The 22,621-nt window shown below is 41.9% G+C and overlaps 1 protein-coding gene across 1 annotated transcript; it reads left to right on the top strand.

The window, feature by feature from the left end:
* The first annotated feature begins 1,524 nt into the window (after window positions 1–1,524).
* On the top strand, window positions 1,525–21,939 carry slc12a4 (solute carrier family 12 member 4). The gene is made up of 24 exons (XM_086025427.1): window positions 1,525–1,968; window positions 8,556–8,650; window positions 8,749–8,880; window positions 10,485–10,631; window positions 11,106–11,160; window positions 11,271–11,401; window positions 12,010–12,251; window positions 12,342–12,556; window positions 12,696–12,860; window positions 13,371–13,469; window positions 13,563–13,620; window positions 13,707–13,881; window positions 14,004–14,122; window positions 14,340–14,438; window positions 14,586–14,705; window positions 15,639–15,743; window positions 15,834–16,002; window positions 16,125–16,320; window positions 17,817–17,986; window positions 18,066–18,197; window positions 19,154–19,261; window positions 19,333–19,523; window positions 20,804–20,937; window positions 21,022–21,939. The coding sequence occupies exons 1-24, from the start codon at window positions 1,839–1,841 to the stop codon at window positions 21,111–21,113; spliced, it is 3,279 nt and encodes a 1,092-aa protein (XP_085881553.1). The 5' UTR covers window positions 1,525–1,838; the 3' UTR covers window positions 21,114–21,939.
* Window positions 21,940–22,621: the final 682 nt, after the last annotated feature.

The following is a 22,621-nucleotide window of genomic DNA, read 5'->3' as shown; positions in this document are numbered from 1 at the left end:
ATAAATAAATAAATACATACATACATTTTGTGTCTTAAGTGCTCAGATTGCGAAGTGAACAAATTATTGACAGTTTTATCCTGTGACAGTGTGGCCAGACATTTGACAGAATAGTGTAAATAATAATAGCCATAAATGTGTATAGTTTAGTGAGTTGATCTTTTGGAAATTGAGAATAAGTGGTAGGTTGCAAAATAACTCAGTAAGCGTTTGTGCTTTGAGTTTTGTAAACTCTACGAGTAATTTTGCGATAGATATGGGTTTTGGAAATTGTGCTACAAGAATCACTGTTAGCATTCAGAAAAAAACTGTAAACGCCTATATTGAACGAGATCCTGACGTCATCAAAATACAACGATTGGTTAACCTACGCCCTTATTTACACAAATAAACACATTAATCGCCGTTATCTACTATAGTAATATACTACTGTGCAGTGAAGACCATAAAGTTGTGTTTTATTAAGAAAAATTGCTGCAGATATATCGGCCAATGTCGTAATGTAAAATTAATTTGCATTTAGTGTATTTTTAATATTTCGTCACCTTGACAAAATATATTTTCTCCATTTTCCCCTTTTCAGAAAACAATAAAATCTGAACCAAATACTGATAATATTAAATTTGAATTTCATTTCAGGGTTATGATTTGTTTAACCAAGTTTGTTTTGATGGCCAGCATCCTGAAAAGAGATTTAATTAAGGCAATAATAATCATTTTGTGAAAATATTATTCAGGCTAGTATTTTAAGACGATGGCGTGACGATGTCTGTTTATGTTAGTGATTTGTACAATTTGGGTATTGTTATTATATGCCCTCTGTCAATGTAAACGCAGTCACATTCCATATACGTAATCGGATAGCAAGTAATAAATTGGCCACTATAATTGATATGTTTTGTTAGGAAAGCTTCACAACCATAAATGTAAATTTGCCAATTCCAACCCGTTATTCACATTATTTTTGATTGAGGTAGATAACTATTTTAAGTCCCTTGATCTAATAACAGATAAAAATGGAAATCAATAGTTGCTTTACATTCAGAAATGTTTAACGAGTAGCTCACGTTTTGAAAGGTGAATTGTTTTTGATTTAATTTACTTTCTTTATTGTATTGCAAATTTTATTCATCTTAACATAGAATTTATTGTTGATATATTGTTGTATATGTATGTAAAATATGTTATATTGCATTGCCTGATTTGTTATGTTGTAAATATGTGTCAATCTAAAAAAAAAAAAAAAAAAAAAAAAAAGTCCAACAATAAAAGTAAAAGAGAGATCATGAAGTGCCACCCAAGCATGCTCTTCGGGGGACTTCCAAACAGAAGTTCTGCTATGATCCGCCGCTTTTATGGTTTTACGACCAGTCTTGGAGAGCGTGGGCCGAGAGTTAATGCTTGTGCAAACTCTTTCCAGTTTTTAGGTACAACTCTCATTGATTCTGGAACAACCCCCCACCCCCCCACCCACCCACCCACCCAGACTGCCACGTAGCAGTCAAAAGGCCCACAGAGCAGTGACTGCTCGCCTCGGACCTTGAACACACAACGGTTGACTCTGTTCCCTGAAGTCAGGATGCACCGTTTGCACACACAAGCAAAGCCGGGGTCACACTTGAAACTTTGCAAAGGGGAGGATGACTTCACATTTACGACACTCCTTCTTTCCCAGGAAGAAGAACTCCGCCGAGTAGGGGGGCCGGTCCGTGGGCGTGGATTGCAAACAGACCCGGTCCGGAGGAAATGAGCGCAGACTGGTGGAATTTAGTTGTCTTTAGTGGGAAGAGGAGCTAACAGCTAGCCTGCTATGCCCAGCTGGAGTTGGGAATGAAAACATGCCTCATTTTACGGTGGTACCCGTCAGGGATCGAGCCCAGTCTGGATATGACAGTCTGGAGGGAATCAACGCGGTGGACCACGGGGACGGTGGACCACCGGATAACCAAGACACCGTCAGCTCTGACGGTAAGCCGCACAACTTTGTCAAAAGTGGCGATTAGCTGTGTGTGGCGAGCCCCTCTTCTGAACAGCTGCTTGGGCGGTTACCATGGCGATTCTACCGAGGCCAGAAACCAGGTTTTCAAGCTCCCGTGTGTACACGAATGGCGACAAAAAGTTTTTCAAAAGTAGACTAAACCCGGACACAGTTGGAAAGGGTTGAGAAGTGGCACAACTGCGGGGGTGTGCTTGTTCGGAGGGAGGCGGGGAGGCTGCGTTGAGGAGCACACACCACAAAAAGGCCTCAAGAGGCGCCTGATACAAAAGATGGTGCTCATGTCTTTGTGCCAAGGGAGGATTTGCTTTGACCAAAATGGGCTGCAGCACATTTCTGCCTCAGCTTGTCACTCACGTGTTTCTACCCTGTTCAGACAAGAAAGACGGGGGAAGGATCCAAAACGAAGAGTGGGTGCAAGGCAAGAGGAGTGTGATTATGTGGGATTTGTACATGCGCTCAAGGAAAGAAAAAACATGTCGTGGAATAAAAGACTCACATTGGGTGCGGTCTTTGAAAAGAATATGACAGAACCAAAGGCCACACTTCGTACAAACCCACACAGTCTGCCTACTTTAAAAAAAAAAGTATTTCAAAGTGAGTGGTATGCACACTGACACGCTAAAGGCTCGCCGAAAAAAGTTCAATCAAAAATAAGTAATCTCCCTTGTACCATATTTCATTGAACACTTCCTCTGGTTTTTCTGAAACATTCACAGGTTCCTTTTGTGCACATAGTTACCAACTTTCTATTATTACCCTTGTAGTGGATCTTAAAACACTTTACACATTGCGTTGCGTTAAGAAATCACAGCAGAAAACAAGTGCAAAGAAACATTTAAAGGCAATTGCAGGGTTCAACAACAAGTTCAGTGACGCTTACCTGACTAGGCCAGTACACATTTCTTAAATAAATACTATGAAATCAACACATTCTTGCTTTTTGAATATTTATTTGCCGTTATTTTGAGTTTTCACCATTGATCAAACTTTTTTTTTTTTTTTTGCACAGCAGGTCCTTCCATAAGGAATGGCTTGAACAAGATGTATAGCCCCTAAAAATGTCAAATGTTAAATATTCAGTTAGATTTATATGCTGCAAAAAATACCCAGATCATGCTAAAAAAATACACAGACGTAATATTTTCTCTGCGAGTGTTGCACACTACTTTGTCGTTTAACGTGTTGCTGTGCAGTGAGCTTCCCATCCCAGTTTGCGGGCAGCTGCCATGATGACTCCATGCTGTCGAAAAAAGGAAGTGAGACTGTGGTGAATGAGGAGAACAGGCGCATGCTATAATAAGGCCGTGTAAACAGTTTGCCAGATCGCTATGGCGATGCACCGCAACAATGGCATCAGTACAAAAGATGTCGCGGAGCAGGACCTTCTCGGTTCATGGTGCGTTGATGTCATTGCAGGAAGAAGATTTGTGTTCTCACAAGTGTTACGTACGAACCTACGTGTGAATGTTTGTCTTGTGCGTGCCCTGCGATTGACCTCCGGAAGGTCCCGGGTGTACATGCCTCTCGGCCATAGTCAGCTGGGATAGGCTGCAGCTCACCTATGACCCAAAGGTGGACACGATGTGTAGAAAATAGATGGATGGGTAGACAGTCAATGAAGTATTTGAGTTTAAGGTACAGTAGGTTTCTGTTCTCTTGTGGGAATGATGATCTTATACTCGTAGCCTGGGAGGAACTGACACAGTGTAACGTCATCCTCAGCCTATGAACACAGCTCTGTCAGCTCCAGTAATAGGCCGCCGCCGTAACACTGAGATCATTGTGGTAGAGCCAGTAGAGCACTCCCATACATTCACCACATTGGGCAGATAGTTTGCAGTTGCGCAATATGGACCATTGGCCACCCCGGCCAATGCTTTCCCTCCTCTTTAGGTTTAACATAACATGGAAGTTTGGCTTTGGATTATTCCTGTTTTGTGATGTCAGCATCGAAGGATACAGTGATGGCAAAGAAGGAAAATGTAAAAAGACCATAGAACAGCAAATTGAGCTGTGCCGCATCGAAAAGTAGAGTAAGAGTTAATCTACCCGTTTTTAGCCATGTCAGGGGGCGGCCATTTTGTCAGTTCTGTCGACTGAAAATTACATCACTACTGCGCAGGGCTCAGGTAACGACCAATCACGGCTGGCCTGTTTTCTGAAGCTGAGCCGTGATTGGTCGTTACCTGTGCCGGAGTCGTTTATATCTACAAATGCATTTTTTAATGATAAAGAATGTTTTACTTCGAAAATATTTTTCCACATGGTAGTCAATTTAAATACTGTGTATTATAATAGAATTGGTGTAATATACATTTTACTCTGGCCTCACTTATTTAAGGAGTTGATTTCTTACAATTTTTCTACTCGGCCTTTGTCACTCATTTAACGGGTAGACTTTAGTTGATGTCTTACAATAGCGAAAATAGATGATTACATAGACGGGAAAAAAATGGGCTTAGTCTGACTATTTTTTAAAGTTTCCCGTCTATCGTTTATCGCCTGCAAAATGGGCGTCTTAGGCGGACCGGTCGGTCACAAAGGTGGAATGCCCAGCTCGGCCATTTAGGGTGCTGTGTTTATTTATTTAAAATTCATTCACTGCCATTGACGAAATTATTTGTCTTTTCACAGTCCAGCCATTCAATCCCAGACATTTTTCAAAGGTTAGGGTAAACGAGGGCCTGAAAATGTCTGGCAGTGAATGAGTTAAAATTAAGTGCACTCTGTGATTAATTTGGACAGGGTGTCGACTAGAACGAAGAGCACTACTTCAGCTAATACGGTATCATCAAAGCAAAGATGATTATTGAGGGGAGAATCTTTCTGTATTTGGAAGGATATCAGAATATCAGAGTATTTATGCGGTGGAGTAGAAACCGTACTAAATAGGAAATAGATTGAGCTAATCTGCTTCTCAGTGTTAAAGCTTTAATTCAATAATAATAGGGGAAGTTTAGCAGATAAGAGGCTTTTCCAATAAAAAGCCGATGGACACACTGTTGAGAAAAATCTTGTTTTGTACCCAAAAATGAAACACAAAGGTTCCCTTATAAGAAGTTAAATATTAAGTTGCGCACGTATCACTTTGGAACAGATGTGACAAGCTGATATTAGCTCTTTTTGCAATTGATCTGTTTGTAAAAGCACTCGCTGAAAATGCTAATGTGACTTTTCTGACATTTCGGTGTTATCAGCTACGCTTTTTTTTTTTTTTTTTTTTTTTTACAGATCTTTGCACCGTAGCTGCAATTAAACCTGTGACAGCAAAGTTGACTTTATCAAGAGATGGTTTTAGATATAAGATCCTGCGTGTTTACTCGGAATTGTCCAATGTTTTGCTCTTAGCCATTCTTGGGTGTGTTTTGGGTCATTATCCTGTTGCAAGGCCCTTGAGCTGCAACCCAGACCAAACCTTCTGACACCGAGCAGCACATTTCTCTCTGGAATACCTTGAATAGTCTTGAGTTTTCATTGTCCCCTGCACAGATTCAAGACACCCTGAGGCCAGATGTAGCAAAGCGGCCCCAGAGCATAACGGAGCCTCTTCCGTGTTTCACAGTAGGGACAGTGTTCTTTTTTGGGGTATGCTTTATTTTTGCATCTGTGAAGCTAGAGCTGATGTGCCATAGGACATTCTCCCATATTCTCCCAATTTATTTGAAGCTTTTAACACATCTTCATCAGGGGTGCCAATCATTATGGAGGGTGTTGTATACAAACAAGAACAGGCATCTTGCTTTATCTTGGCAAAGCAAAACTATAATATCAGAGAGCGGTCTGAATAAATATGGGATTTATTTCTCAACTGCCCGCAAATGAATTTGATAATCCTGAACATGGAACATGTTAGTGACATTAATGCAGATGTTGGCCTCCCGTTGTCATTTGTGTCTTTGCTACAGTAAAAATGGTCATGGGTCAATGTGAACCATTTAGTCTTGGAAAAAGGACATCATAAATTTATGTAAACCAATAGAAGAAAAACGATGTTAATAAGTTGAAGATTTTTTTTTCTTCCCATTTACAAAACGTGTTTTGGTAGATTTTTAAACAATTTGACAGTTAATTTGACCTGTAACATTACCAGAGACTTATATTGCGCTTCAATGCATGGACACCAGATGACAGTGTTGTGCTCTTATTTTTAATTCTCCACCTTGCTGCAACTCATCCGTGAAGCCTTTTGATTGTGATAGAAACCACATGTATGTATTCATTTGCTAGTTCTGCCCTCTAGTAGCATATGCACCTCACTGAGACACCTTAACAGTCACGGAAGGTAGCTCAAGGCTCATTGCCGCATTTGCCTCACTATCATGCGCCGCGTGTTGCGTCAGGCCCCGCAGTGGGTGTTGACCCAGGGTGAGCGGGTGTCCTGGATAGTAGTTGGTGATGTGAGTGCAGCGTGCGCAACACGGCTCATAACTATGCTGAGCCTCAGTGACACCAGCAGCAGCACCTCTGCCACACTGAGCACAGGTGAGTGAGGGCTACACATCTTTATTATTAACCACTGGTGCTGCAGGAGATTATACCTTGAAACTCATTGTTTTTCCCACAAGGCTGATACAAGACTTATTGTGTCGTTTTGGGATAGTACATTTGCACGCATACATTTTTTTAGCCAGGGTTTGATTCTGAGCCATCCCGTGTGTTACTTGAAGTAGATGTAATGTCGTGTAGCTCTATTAGGCAAGGAACCATGTATGGTAACTACGGTTGCTACAGGCCTCGCTATTTGTGTGGAGTTTGCTTTGTTCCATATTCCCAAATCGTGTGCTAGGTTCAGGAAATTGTCCATAGAATCCCCTCCGAAGGTATTGGAACAACAAGGTCAATTTTTCTTTATTTTTATGGTAGACTGAACACATTTGAGTTTTTGATTGAAAGATTAATATGAGACAAAAGTTGAGGATTCCAGCTTTTATTTCATGATATTTACACATAGTTGTGTTAAATAACTCGGGACAGAGCATCTTTTGTTTGAAGCCACACACTTTTCGAGTCAGCAAATGTATTGGAAAAGACATAGCATAAGATTATTAAAAACAATTAAAAGTGAAAAAAATGGACTTGACCATACTTATTCATTCTTGTTTGTGTCTGTGAATTAATATTTTGGTTCTCCACTTCAGGAGGCAAAATGCATGCTCAATTGGGTTAAGCTCTGATGACCTTCCACTTTTTCTCCCTGATGAAGTCCTTTGTTGTGTTGGCAGTGTGTTTTGGGTTATTATCGTGTTGCATGATGAAGCTTCTAGTTCTCCCGATTTGTGTGGATGCATTTTTCTGCAAATTGCCCGACAAATTGCTTTTGTAGACTTCAGACTCCATTCTGCTGCGACCATCATGACTTAGGTCATCAATAAAGACTAGCGAGCCCGTTCCAGAAGCAGCAATGTGAGCCCAATCCATGACATGACCTCCACTACGCTTCACATGTGGTCTTGTGTGTTTTTGATCTTACGACGACCCTTTCTTTCTCCATACTTTGGCTTTTGCATCATTTTGGTAGAAGTTAATCTTGGTGTCATCAGCTCATAAAACTTTGTTCCAAAGCTTTTGTGGCTCGTCTCTGTGCTTGTTTTCATTCTTTTTCAGTGCATGCCAAATTGTTATATTGGCGAATGCCCAATGTTTGTGCAAAAGCTCTGATCGATTCCCCTCCTCTCTCTGCTTCGAATGGATTTCTTTTGTTTGCTTAACAGGAAATACAGTTTTCACAGTTGAAACCCAAAGCCAAAAACAAGGACTATCTAATGTTTAAGCACTCAATCTAAAAGGCAACATCGGAGCAACTGGAAACTGCAATCAGTCACATGTTCCAATACTTTTGCTCACTTGAAAAGTGGGTGGCTTCAAACAACAGGTGCAAAAGGCTATAGAAAATGGAATGGATGGAAGTTATTGCAATGGAAGAACGTTAATGACAGATGTATGTTTGCAAAATGCTTTCATCTTATATCCACTGTATTTTCCGGACTATAAGCCGCTACTTATTTGCTAGGTTTTGAACCATGCGGCCTATATAAAGGTGCGGCTTTCTGTGGATTTTTCTTCTGCCGCTAGGGGCGCTCTAACCGGAATTACAATACCATACGATTGCCGTTCACAGGATCTGACTACAGGTGGATGAGTTCAACAGACGAAGGCGCTATGCACTAGGTTATGAATTAGGCGATATGCGGAAGTAGAGCACTAAAAGGTGGACGTTAACTGACAACCTCGAGTGGCAGCGGGCAGTGAAATATTATTCTAATTAATTAAATAATTATTTTCTCTTGGCTCCGTTCTGTTTTAATCACAAAAGTTGCTGTCGTGTTAAAAGGCGACTATTAGGAAAGAATATTTTCAGGTACGTACATGTACATTTACAATTGAAAATTGTTCTGTAAATGCAGTAAATATCAAATTTTTCAACTTAGGCTTCGGCTTATATAAAGATACGGCTTATACCGGGTAAATGGTTTTATCGTAATTTTTTTTTTTTTTAAATAGAGTGGGTGCGGCTTCTATAAAGGTGCAATTGTATATTGTTTGTTTCCAATGATAGGACATGGCAATCACAAAGAAGACAGCCCGTTTCTCAACAGTCCTGATGAGAAGAAGAAGAATGATTTCTACGATAGGAACCTGGCCTTGTTTGAGGTATTTTGTGCATCTTTGTCTCTCAAATTCAAGTAACTCCCTTGGCTTTTGTTTTTTGTAAGATTTTATTCCATTTGTCCCCCTGTTTTTTCGTTCAGGAAGAGCTGGACATCCGACCCAAGGTGTCGTCTCTGCTCAGTCGCTTGGTCAGCTACACAAACATCACCCAGGGAGCCAAGGAGCACGAGGAGGAGGAGAGCGCCGAGGCCTCGCGGAGAAAGACTCCCAAGGTCAGTGCAACGGTGCAAAGACGCCTCGTAAAATTAGCCTTCGCCCATAGGCCTTTTTCCCCAGCCACGTTCGGTATGAAAACTTGCTGAGAGATTGTCCGGCAAGCTTGGCTTTAATACAATGGACCCTCTCAGCACTGATCACATTAAAAAAAATAAAATGAAATAAAAATGCATTTAATCTGTTCAAGGATCAGTCTGTTACCATCATTGGACCTTTCACTCAACGTTATTAAGGTAGGTAACAACAAGTTAACTGCAAAATAATAAATCACTAAGGCATGTACTCAGGCCTAACTCAAGAAAACACATCAGAATCATTTCTAAGACTGGCAAATATGAGCACACAACTCCATGATTGAATAAATTGGGACTTCTGAAATGGCTGGCTACAGATGGACTTAGAGCATTTCTCTTAATGCATTTTTTTTAATAATGAAAATATTCAGGAGAATTTTCAAAATACTCTCAAATTAAGAATTGCAATTATCCCACCAGGCAAGTTAATCAGTTCCAGCGAGTGCATGTGAGAGCAACATTTAAAAACGCACCGCATTTTAATAAAAGGTACCAAATAATGGAATGAACTAACATCGAAATGTCAGAACAAATATCTAAAATTAAGAAGTCCCTACTAGAAAAATATCTACTCTGTTCAGCATTATTCATGATTCTATGCATATATTGAAATTTCATGTATTTTTGTTTTTTAATTGTTTTTAAATATCAATCTTGATATATCAAACATTCATAAAACTGAATTCTTTCATATGCTTTGCTTTTGCCTTTTTATTGTATTAAGGGTAACATAGCACTATCAATATTTACATATCGTCACTGTCCTTTGAAAAAACACTTAGGTCCATTTTTGTTTTTTCATTTTTCTTATTTTTACGTGAATGGTGTTTCCACATTACAGACATCGCATGAACGTGGAAAAAAATTGGACATAGGTGTATTTTCACAGGACATATATTGTTGACGGCACAGACATGGGCACTGTTACAAAGGGAGATTAGGAGTTTCTTGTGACTGAATAAGTCTTGTTGCAAAATTAGGACTAAACACAAATTCTTCTTGTCGGCGTATTAATTTACCATATTGTACTGAACAGCCAGGGTGGAAATGTGTGGACATCTTTTCTATGTTGTAAAAAAAAAAAAAAAAGTAGTAGTTCCGGGGTTTAGGGTTCAAGTCTTGGCCCTGGAGTGAAGTTTACTTTTTCTCTCTCTCCCGCTTCCTCCTACATCAAAAAGCATGCGCATTAGAGCCATCAAAGTCTTGAAATTCTCCATCGTTCTTCATATTTGTTTGACGATATGTGTACTGTGTTTGGCTGGCGACTAGTCCAGGATGACCTCTCGCCCAAAAGTCAGCTGGGGTCGCTCACCTGTGACCCTAACGTGTTCAAGCAGTGTAGAAAATTGGATGGTTGGGTGGACTGGATTGAGTTCGCTGTTCATGCAAGAGCTGGAACAGTCTACAGTGACCTTTTTAAAGCGTCCACCAATCAATAATGAGCATCAATACTGCTGTTTCCTGAATTGCTCAATAATCACTCCCCATTTCTCTCTCTTTCTCGAAACCTCTTTCTGCCTCCTCAGTCCCCCAACATGGGCACTCTGATGGGCGTCTACTTGCCGTGCCTGCAAAACATTTTCGGGGTCATCCTCTTCCTGCGGCTGACGTGGATCGTCGGGGTGGCCGGCATCGTGCAGTCCCTGCTGATTGTTGTCATGTGCTGCACATGTGTAAGTACGGACAAACACAAACTAGGCTAATATGCCGGGTGGATGTGGGTCATGAGCCTGTGCCTTCTGCCTACCAGTCAATAGAAATCTACTCACGAGCCACCACATTTGGTATACCTGCCCAATACAGTAGCTGTTTTAAAAATTCAGAATGACAAATACACTACAGACACTGCCACAGAAATCAACAATATATATTTTTTTGTAGTTAATAGTGGCTACTGCAGCGTGCGCCTCCATTGCCTACCACCGCCTTACATAATCAAGCTTGTATGTATTCCCAGGACAGGGCATTAATATATTGATTATTTCAGCAGGGATTATGCTCATTCAGTTGGAAGACGATGTGCCCGAATGTCACTTTGACGGGTGGATGTTAGCATGCCGCACAGATGTTCCATCGCAACATCTGTGCCAACCTTTTTTTTTTATTTTATTTTTTTTTTAACTGCACCGTCTCTTTCCCTTTTGCAGACTATGCTCACTGCCATATCGATGAGTGCCATTGCAACAAATGGTGTTGTTCCAGGTAATGTGTGGATCACTCTGGCCACAGATAGAGTGATAACCTTGCATTAAAATGACATAAAACGGCATTTTGGAGCATCTGGTTTGTAACATTGTGTTTCCTTTTTCTAGCTGGTGGAGCCTACTTCATGATCTCCCGCTCTCTAGGTCCAGAATTTGGAGGAGCTGTGGGCCTGTGTTTCTACCTGGGCACCACCTTTGCTTCGGCCATGTACATCCTCGGAGCCATTGAAATATTCTTGGTCAGTTTTAAGCAGAGGAACCATATTTGGTTATGTGAGATAGCGTTGAAAACGCCAGGATGTCTGTGAAGAGGAAGGAGCACGTTCTGTGTTTGCTAAATATTGCCCTCGGCTCTGATAGACACCATGCTGGCTGCGTCATTCATTGGGAGAAATGAATATTGCACGTCAACGACAAAGCACTTTTTTCTCCTCAGGAAAACAATTACCCTGAGTTGACTGTAATTTTGGTACCTTAGCTACAACTGACACATGATGTGGGAGGCAGACGTCAGACCTGCCATCTGCAAAAATGAATTTAAAGTTTAAAGACAATGCTTGTGTGGAGAACATATCAACAGTATTAGCTTATATTTATTATAAAATATTATATATATATATATATATATATGTATATATGTATCAAAATATTCTTTAAATTTTTTTCCACATTAATTCCAAGATTTTACTCAAGTAAATATCAGTTCCAAGTTTCGTAAAAAAATGTAGTTGAAAAATCAAATGAAGCGCGATCCATTATGGAAAATGTTGGGATTACGTGTGGATGAGTGCATGCCATGTAAAGAGATGACAATGTAATATATTTCTGTATTCACTTCCTTTCTCAGCAATATCTGGTGCCTCAGGCCGCCATCTTTCATGCTACAGACCACCACGGCACTGACAGCGCGATGCTGAACAACATGCGCGTCTACGGCACCATCTGCCTCAGTCTCATGGCCGTGGTGGTTTTTGTGGGTGTCAAGTATGTCAACAAGTTGGCCTCGCTCTTCCTCGCCTGCGTCATTATCTCAATCGTCTCAATCTACGCCGGCGCAATCAAGTCTATCTCTCATCCACCAGAGTTCCCGTAAGTTTGTGTCCAACTCTCGCCGCGGCTGTAGCGCATCCCACTGAAAGCTGTTTGAAATATTTTGGTGGTCTTCTTTCACCGTTTTAGGATCTGCATGCTTGGCAACCGGACATTGGTCCGAGATCGTTTTGATGTGTGCACAAAGACTGTCACCGCTGGCAACGTCACAGCACCCAGTCAACTGTGGGACTTGTTCTGCCTTCCGGGGAACATGAGCAGTGCGCAGTGCGATGACTACTTCTTGCAGAATAACGTCACAGAGATCCAGGGCATTCCCGGACTGGCGAGTGGAATATTTCGAGGTATCGACGAGGGAGTGAAAGTTTAGTCGAACTCGCTGACGGACGGCCGTTGAAAATTAGAGGCGGACCGGCCTATAGACAGGTACTATTTCCTCCCCCCCCCCCCCCGGAACTGACCCTTGTCTTCTGTTTGTGTCAGACAATCTATGGGGCGACTACCTGCAGAAAGGGGAGATAGTGGAGAAGGACGGCCTGGCGTCGATGGACTCCCACAGCACCATGGAGAACTTTGGATTGTACGTGTCAGCAGACATTGCCACGTCCTTCACATTGCTGGTGGGCATCTTCTTCCCATCGGCCACAGGTAAGACAGTGTCATGTACCGGCTCTGACCGGACAAGTTTCCACCTTTGGAGGTAATATCAAATCCATAAAAGGGACAAGGCAGTTGATGTCAAAATATTATTTGGTAAGTTAAGGTTTCTTTTGAAGTTGGCTTCTTACAGCGTTAGCGTCGTGTTACTGTTATTGCTGCGGTTAGCTTGACTTCCTCCTGACCGTGTGCACGTAAATAAGCTTTTTTTTTTTTTTTTTTCTTCGTCTAACAAGATACTCGAATCTCCCGATGATTTCATCATTTCAGTCCTGTGAGGACTGTAACAGTAAAAAGCCTGCCACTTCCTCAACATCTGCACCAAAATGTAAAAATGCCTCACCCCTCGCTTTAGTTAGGTGTCTGTTGCTGCAATTTTGCAGGATCTTTGTGTTAAAGAAGAGACCGTTGGCTGTGCTACTAGGATTTCTTGTGAATTCCATTGACTGCAAAGACGTTTGACATAAAGGTTAACCATCACATTGACCTTGTGTTTTGAAGGCATCATGGCAGGCTCCAACAGGTCTGGAGATCTCCGGGATGCTCAGAAGTCCATTCCCATTGGAACCATCTTAGCGATTACCACCACTACTCTTGTCTGTATCCTTATTTTTGGTCACCATATCAAATCAAAGGTTTTGGTTGTCGATTCACCCGCCGTAAATCGTAAATCCCTTGACTTTTTGTCTCAAGATCTAAGTTCTGTTATCCTGTTTGGGGCCTGTGTCGAAGGGGTGGTCCTAAGAGACAAGTAAGTCCAGTTACATCCTATTGCAAGCCGCCATTGAAGTGACCAAGTGGTATTCTTTGTGTAACTCACCCAGCCTGTACCTTCAGGTTTGGCGATGCAGTTCGGAACAATTTGGTGGTGGGAACTCTGTCCTGGCCATCCCCTTGGGTCATTGTCATCGGTTCCTTCTTCTCCACGGTGGGAGCAGGTCTGCAGACGCTCACTGGGGCTCCCAGGCTTCTTCAGGCCATCGCCAAGGACAATATCATCCCTTTCTTCAGAGTGAGACATTTCACCTTGTGGATTATACATTTCATAACCGAACCCTAAGACCTAGCCCTTAATGCTAACAGAGAAATAAGGCAAGATTTGTGCTTTGCTGATTATTTTTGTCTTCCTTTCAGGTGTTTGGTCACGGGAAGACCAACGGTGAGCCAACATGGGCCCTCTTGCTGACGGGCCTCATAGCTGAGCTTGGTATCCTGATTGCCTCGTTGGATATGGTGGCTCCTATCCTTTCCATGTACGTTGACTTGCAGGTGTATGCCTGTGTAGATTCAATCAACAAAACCCATTAAAATGTGATCCAATAAAACAATATTTAAGAGTGTCAGTTAAAACCGAACATTATTTCTTTAGAACTGGCATCGTTTTTCAAGCGGTACTTTTATCGGATCGTAACGTTTTGGCTGTCCGCTCGCCATTCTATTCAGACATGTTTGCTTTGATTTTCCCCACAGGTTTTTCCTGATGTGCTATCTCTTTGTTAACCTGGCCTGTGCCGTGCAAACACTGTTGCGCACCCCCAACTGGAGGCCGAGGTTCCGATATTACCACTGGTGAGAGCAACCTCAAACGGCTTCATTGCGCTTGGAAAAGCTTGATGGGGCTTTTGCTGGAGAGTCTATCTGAAGAAATGATCATGAAGTTGGCCAACGAGATTGCCGGTACTAGTTTCAATGCGTTCTTGATTATGTTCCACAAAGGACTCTCTCCTTCCTCGGAATGAGCATGTGCTTGGCCTTGATGTTCATCTCCTCCTGGTATTATGCAATTGTGGCCATGGGCATTGCTGGGATGATCTACAAGTACATAGAGTACCAGGGGTATGTCCGTAGCGCCATTGCTGTTTGGTAGGGCTGCGCGATATTGGAGATATGCGATAATGACTACAGCGATATTGATATTGCGATATTTAACATGAACCTTAAAAGGAAAGACAACCCAAAAATATTTTGTTCAAGAATATGTTCTATGCAAGCCCACTAGTTGAGACAAGGCATTCTGATAAATATTGCGTTTGTGGGATAAGAGTTAATCCACCTTTTTTAAGCCATCTCTGGCCATCTTGTCACTTCTGTCAACTGAAAATGACATCACAACTGCTCAGGGCTCAGGTAACGACCAATCATGGCTGACCTGTTTTCTGAAGCTGAGTTGTGATTGGTCGTTACTTGAGGCCTGAGCAGTTGTGATGTCATTTTCAGTCGACAAAATTTACAAAATGGAAAGGGGTGGACTTTGCTGCTCAACTCATATTCCACAAATGCAATATTAATCAGAATGCCGTGTTTAGACTAATGGAGGCACATCGAACATATTATTGTAAAGAAAATGTTGGGGTTGACTAGTAAGAGTTTGTCCAGAAGTGCCAATGCAGACCCAGATTGTTTTTGTAGTGATCACATCAGGTGCACCGGAACAATCTGCTGCTGCTTTACTCATATACCACAAATGCAAAATTAATCAGAATGCCTTTTTTCAACTAGTGGGCCCGCTGGGAACATATTCTTGTAAAAAAAATATTTGGGTTGATTTCCACTTTAACGATGCTCACTTAGATTTATATCTGATTGGTCAAATTGAGATAAAAGCATACAATTCCATAAGAAAATTATTTCATGTCTTAGCGATATGCACATTGCATAGGCCATTATCGCAATATCGATATTTATTGAATATATTGCGCGGCCCTACTATATGTCCACATTAGTCTTGCCGCGTTTCACGGCCTTGCCTTTTTCCACTCATCCAAACAGAGCAGAAAAAGAGTGGGGGGACGGCATCAGAGGACTATCCCTCAGTGCTGCGCGCTATGCCCTGTTGAGGCTCGAAGTCGGACCCCCGCATACTAAGAACTGGAGGTGCAGCTACGCTGAAGTCTTCCTTCAAATTATTGATGCCAGACCAAATCATCTTGAAAGTAATTATGTCCCCGTTGACTGGCCCAACAGACCTCAGCTGCTGGTGCTGTCAAAGCTGGATGAGGACCTCCACATCAAATATCCCCGACTGCTGACCTTTGCCTCGCAGCTGAAGGCGGGCAAGGGTCTTACCATCGTGGGATCTGTCATCCAGGGAAATTTCTTGGAAAGTTACGGGGAACTCCAAGCAGCAGAGCAGGTAAATGAAGATGTTTTCCCAATGGTCACGCATTGCGTCTGAGCAGAACTTTGAGCACGCTTATCAGTGGCGGTGACGAATGGTACATTTACTGATCAAGATTGATTGATTAATTCCGCCAGACCATCAAGAACATGATGGACATCGAGAGGGTGAAGGGTTTCTGTCAGGTGGTGGTGGCGACCAAGGTGCGGGAGGGCATCGTCCACCTGATCCAGTCCTGCGGTCTCGGGGGCATGAAGCACAACACGGTGATGATGGGATGGCCTTACGGATGGAGGCAGAGCGAGGACCCTCGAGCTTGGAAGACTTTTATCAGTGAGCCCTTGAAAAGCAGCTGCATTTTTTTGCACTCGGAAAGTCAATGTAGCCGCTTGGTTGGCCTGCTAGAATGCAAGTATTGCTCCGTTTAATGTTTATTTTCAGCGCTTGTGGAGTTGCAATTCTCTGCCAATTTTCAAACCGTTTAGCTTGATTTTTTTTTTTTTTGGTCTGGTCAATAGCGATTTTCATCAGCACATCAATCCTGTTGATGTTTAAACCGTGTCAAACAAGGTCAAACATCAGATTGTCAGCCGCAGCTCTGATGGTGACTTATTTCACATTTCAACATTTAGCTTTTCAATCTTGGCATACAGTATATTCTTATACCCCACCATGACCACCGTACTATATTATTTATATGGCACATTTCACACTCAAGGAAACGCAATGTGCTTCACATAATTAACAGTACAACATTTAAAAACAAAAGAACTCAAGACATTTTAAAAACAAAGTAAATAAATACAAAGTAGCTTACTAAAATTTGTAAAACAACTGAAAGCACAAGAAAAAGATTTTTGGAATATGTATTTTACAAGTGCTTTAAAGGGGAAGTCAACCCCAAAAAATTCTTTACAATAATGTGTTCTATGCAGCCCCACTAGGCTAAACACGGCATTCTGATTGATATTGTGTTTGTAGAATATGAATTAAAAGAATATTAGTTAAGTAGCAAAATCCAACAGTTTTAGTCCATCTCAGGGGGCGGTTGTTCTGCCACTTGCTGTCGGCTGAAAATGACATCACAACTGCTCAGGGCTCAAGTAACAACCAATCATGACTCAGCTTCAGAAAACAGGTGAGCCGTAATTGTGTGTTTCCTGAGCAACTGTGATGTCATTGTCAGCCGACAGCAAGTGGTAAAATGGCCGACCCGTGAGATGGCTAAAAACATTTGGATATTGCTGCTTAACTCATATTCCACAAAAGCAATATTCGTCCGAATGCCATGTTGAGACTAGTGGAGGCGCATGGAACATATTCTTGAAAAGAACATTTTTGTGGTGACTTCTCTTTAAAACACCTCAATCAAGTATGGGGGAAAAAAAGTATACCTGGATTTAAAAGCATTTGCGGTACAATTCAATGGCAATCTTAAGCATTTTTCTCTTCCAACTTACTTATTCGAGACCTGTTTTGGGGAGTTTTTCTGATTGATTTGAAACTTTAAAGGATCGTCATAATCCATAAACTCTATTGGTTTCGAACAAAATCTCACCAATGATGACCTGCGTTACCTCCAATTGAAGTACAGTTTGCTAGTTTTACATAACTGCGCTTTACTCAGTGTCACTTTTAAAGGCCTAAACTTTATGATTAACAAAATAATTAGTTGCTCTTGAATTTTGAACCATAAAGTGAACATCCTGGTATCATTGCCGCATGACATATTGTATATTGGAACATCACGACTCTATGCATCCTCATGTCCTGGGCCGCTCTGCTTCAATTAAGCCCTTAATGGCCTTCGTGTTCTCTTCTGCGCCCAGACACAGTCCGTTGCACCACTGCGGCCCACCTGGCTCTAATGGTGCCCAAAAACGTGTCGTTCTACCCGAGCAACCACGAGCGCTTCACTGACGGCAGCATTGACGTGTGGTGGATCGTCCACGACGGGGGGATGCTCATGCTGCTGCCTTTCCTGCTCAAGCAACACAAAGTAGAACAACACAAATCCGATCAATAATGCGATTTGGATGCGAGTTTAGCTACAAAGTTCTGCTTTTTGTTTTTCCTAGGTGTGGAGAAAGTGCAGAATGCGTATCTTCACGGTAGCCCAGATGGATGACAACAGCATCCAGATGAAGAAGGATCTCGCCACATTCCTCTACCAGCTGAGGATAGAGGCTGAAGTGGAAGTGGTGGAGATGGTAAGAGGATAGAGAGAGGAGAGACAAGTTGATTGACCACGCAATCACGTCAACGCTATTTGGAATTGACAGATTTGATTGACACAGTTTTGATTCATTTATGGTACCCAGGTGGCTATAAAGCACATTAAAAAGAAGCAAAGCTCAAAAGTGGTTGGTTAGCTGGTTGGCTGGCTATGGAGGTAGGGAGGTTAGTTAGGGATTTGTGAGTGGTTTGGTTAATTGGGTTGATGGGTAGGGAGTTAAGTACGTTGGCTACTAAAGTAGGTGGGTGGTGGTTGGTTGGTCCTTAGGTCACAAAGTTGGACAGGTTATGTGTGTGTTTGGGCAGGTGGGTAGATAGCCGGTTGATTGGTGAGTCAGCCAGCCGGTCAGATCAATGTTAGTGTTAGGTCAGTAGATAGGCAAGTAGTTGGTTGTGGGGGTCGGGAGGTCGGTAGTTGGTGATTGGCCCTTGGTCTGTCTGATCTGCATATCAAACAATAGAATGATGTCCGGTGGGTTCTATTGTCATTGTCATGTACTACTAGAAAATTGACATTTAAAAAAAAAAAAAAAAAAAAAAGGGAAGTCAACCCAAACATTTTCTTTACAATATGCTCTACGTAGCCCCACTTGTCTAAACATGCCAATTGGATTGATATTGTGTTTGTGGAATATGAGCTGAGTAGTAAAATCCACCCGTTTTTAGCCATCTCAGGGGGCGGCCATGTTGAATGTTTAGACTAATGTAGGCACATATTGTAGTACAGAAAATTTTGGGGTTGACTATTAAGAGTTTTTCCAGAAGTGCCAATGCAGACCCACATTGTTTTTGTCGTGATCACATAAGGTGCACCGAAACTACCAAATCAGAGCCAGCATAAGAGCTGTATCATGAGTTCTGCATTCACAGAGGTGATAATGATCAGTTCTGATGTGATGTTATTGATGAAGGATGAACGTACACATTTCAGCACGACAGCGACATCTCGGCATACACTTACGAGCGCACGCTGATGATGGAGCAGAGATCTCAAATGCTGAGGCAGATGAGACTGTCCAGCGCAGAGAGGAAGAGAGAGGTAACGCACACACAAGCGTCGTCAAGATGTGCCCGTTTGAAAGGCTGACGTGCATGCGCTCATCCTGGCAGGCCCAACTTGTTAAGGACAGGCACTTGCTAGTGCGAATGGGAAGTTTGTACTCGGATGAGGAGGAGGACACGCTGGACAGTCCTCTGCCGGAGAACATTCAGAGGACGTGGACGAAGGAGAAGTGCGAGGCCGAGAGGAGGATCCGAAATAACGCGCCCGAAAACTTCAGAGAGCTCATGAGTCTCAAACCGTGAGTCGCAATTTCCCAACATTGAAAGACTCGCGATACACCCGAAGTCACCGTGTGCAGAGTTTGCTCACAACTATGAGCAAAGCGGTCTTTTTTCCAAGTATCTGAAAGCGAGACCTGAGTAAAAGTGCAAGGATGTTCACAGCAAACAACTTTGTTAGTAAGTAAAAGTCGCTTTGGAGAAGATTACTTGAGCAGATGTGACATTTGTTGTACTTAAAAGTATCATGAGTAATTGTACCGGTATTCATTTTTTGACGAAATGTAACTACAGTATGTGTGGGGAGTAAAAAGTAGTCCGAAAAAAGTATGCAAACCTTTTAGAATTCTGATTATATTTATCATAATTTTATTGTACAGTAGTTAAAGCGCCTCATGATGGCCTGGGCCATCTGCTGGACTCAAGCCGGATGGAATAACAGAAAGTGCGAGAGATACGTTTTACCGTTGCGTTCGCCCATATACAGACTTCTGACAGGCATCACATTTTTATGACCTCCCGCTGTCATTATCCAAACCGATCCGTACAGCCTGGACTTTCTACGTTTTGTGCACTGTGGTTCAGGCACTATATCAACGAAAAATTTGATTGGACTTAAGTCTTAGTGATTTCGTGACAAAGTATATCGTGGCGTAAAAGTGAATGTTGCCAGAAATATATGTATAAGTTAAATACAGATCGGTGAAAAATCTATTGAAGTACAGTAACCAGAGATGGGCATTCCGTCAGACTGATGGACTGGTTCGTCCGTCTTGCTGACGATTGACGAATGATGGGACACTTTTTAAAAATGACAAACCGCATCTGTCATCTCAGTATGTCACTGACAGACACCCGTTTTGCTGATGGTTTTTTTTGGGGGGGGGAGGACGAACTGACGGACCAATGGACGTCTGGTGGACTTAATTGACGGACTGACTGATGGACAAACCAACTGATGATTAGAAATAGGTTTGGCTTGAAAAATGACAGACTAACAAATGACAGACGGTTACCCAGGCTGCTGATGGATGATTAAAGACGGACCAGAAAATCTTTGTAAAATGCCCACTTCGGACAGAAACATTTTTTGTACAGCGTTATATTACAAGACTGCCTAACACCACAACAGTAAACATTAAAAAACAAACAAATCTTGTTTACAGTATTAGTACTTTTTTTTTTTTACTGCAGAACAACCATTCTCAAACATTGAAAGCCAGGCCATTAGTGCCCTTGATTTGAGCTTCCGAAACTTTTGAAGAAAATGTATTTTAACGGGTATCATTTTGTAACCCAGGGATCAGTCCAACGTGCGGCGCATGCACACGGCCGTCAAGCTGAACGAGGTGATCGTCAACAGGTCCCACGACGCTCGCTTGGTGCTCCTCAACATGCCGGGACCGCCTCGCGACACAGACGGAGACGAGAACTGTATCCTTTCTGCTGCCGCGGCAACGGACACACAATGAGAGCATTTGTACCGCTGTTTCCTTCACCTTTTTGTGCCCACTTCAGATATGGAGTTTTTGGAGGTTTTGACCGAAGGTTTGGAAAGAGTGCTGCTAGTGCGAGGCGGCGGGCGCGAGGTCATCACCATCTACTCGTGACCAATCAGAACGGGCCATGGCGGTGCTTCAACATTCCACCAAAAGGCTTAGCTGCTCTAAGGTCACATTAGAATTTGGTGTCTTCATTTTAGATCATGGTAAAATGTACAGTACGTTATCAGAACATTTATATAGAGCAGTGGTTTGAACCTTTTTCATCTTTTGGGACATTTCAGTCCTCTCAGGACCACTTTGTGGCTCATGAGCAGCAGTACTGCCCTCGTAGTATATAAAAGGCCAAGGAGGATTTTGATTTGATGGGATTCCGGGGGGTGCACGACGTTATTTATTTATTTATTTGACTCTTTTCATTTGTCCCATTTTGTAAGGCAAGAGACCTTGTTACTGGCTATGAATCAACGCATGCAAAGATGGGTTTTTTTTAACTTATGTTTCTTGTTTGTACATTTCTTTTTGGAGAAAGTTTTCATTTTCAGATGATTGGGTCTTTCCCTTCTTCAAAGAGCAGTTTGTTTTAAAGGGAGTACAGATGACAAGTTGTGCAATGACTAAGAATCCTGAATTCGATCGTTGTAAGTCACTGAAATGTAGTAAATCAATTCATTTTCGTTTAGTAATTTTATTTTTGTTTTAATTCTTTGTTGATGTGTTTCCCCCCCAAAGCAAAACTGGTTTGTATCAGTGCCAAGGAATATCCATCATTGTAATTACTTTTTATTGTAAATTCATGTTGGCAGTACCAACTGTGATATTTTTTTTTTTTTTTTTTTTTTTTTTACAAAATTACAAAACTTACCACATTAAAATAAAAGTACATTTCTATGACTTGATTCCCTTCAATAAATTATTTTATTATGCAATTTTATACAGTACACTCATGCTTTGTACTTTGTGTGTGTAATTTAGGTACAAATAAAACTGAATATAATGCTGCTGTTACTATCTTCCGGCGGCACAGTGAATGGCTGGTTAGCATGTCGGCCTCGCAGTGCAGAGGTCATGGGTTCGAGTCTGGCCCCGGCCTTCCTGTGTGGAGTTTGCATGTTCTCCCCGTGCCAGTGTGAGTTTACTCTGGTTTCCTCCCACATTCCAAAATGTGGGAGGTTAATTGAACACTAAATTGACTGTGAGTGTGAATGTTTGTCTGCGTGTGCCCTGCGATTGGCTGGCAACCAATTCAGGGTGTTACCCCGCCTCCTGCCCGAAGTTAGCTGGGATATGTTCCAGCACCCCCACAACCCCTGTGAGGATAAGCAGTTGGATAGATGGATGTTCCTAAATTATAGGAGTGATTTTACTCTGTGTTGACTTCAGCGCCCTCAGCTGCTGGTGGTGAATGTTGCAAGAAAATGTTTGGTTCAGGCTTTTAGAGTTACATTACTGATTGATGCTTGTTCACACTAAATGTCCAGGACGGCCCACTTTCCACACCATGTTTGTTTTTAAATTATTAAAAAAAATAAAATAAACGTTTCCATTTTGACCATTAAACTCCTCAAATTATAACGTTTGTAATTGTATCTACTGTATTCACAATATGTGTATTT

Source organism: Filicampus tigris, chromosome 3 (genome assembly GCF_054856515.1).
Source record: "Filicampus tigris isolate MCC_2025a chromosome 3, RoL_Ftig_1.0, whole genome shotgun sequence".
NCBI lineage: Eukaryota > Metazoa > Chordata > Actinopteri > Syngnathiformes > Syngnathidae > Filicampus > Filicampus tigris.
Note: the sequence above shows the minus strand (reverse complement) of the source record. Positions and strands in the feature narration are given on the sequence as shown.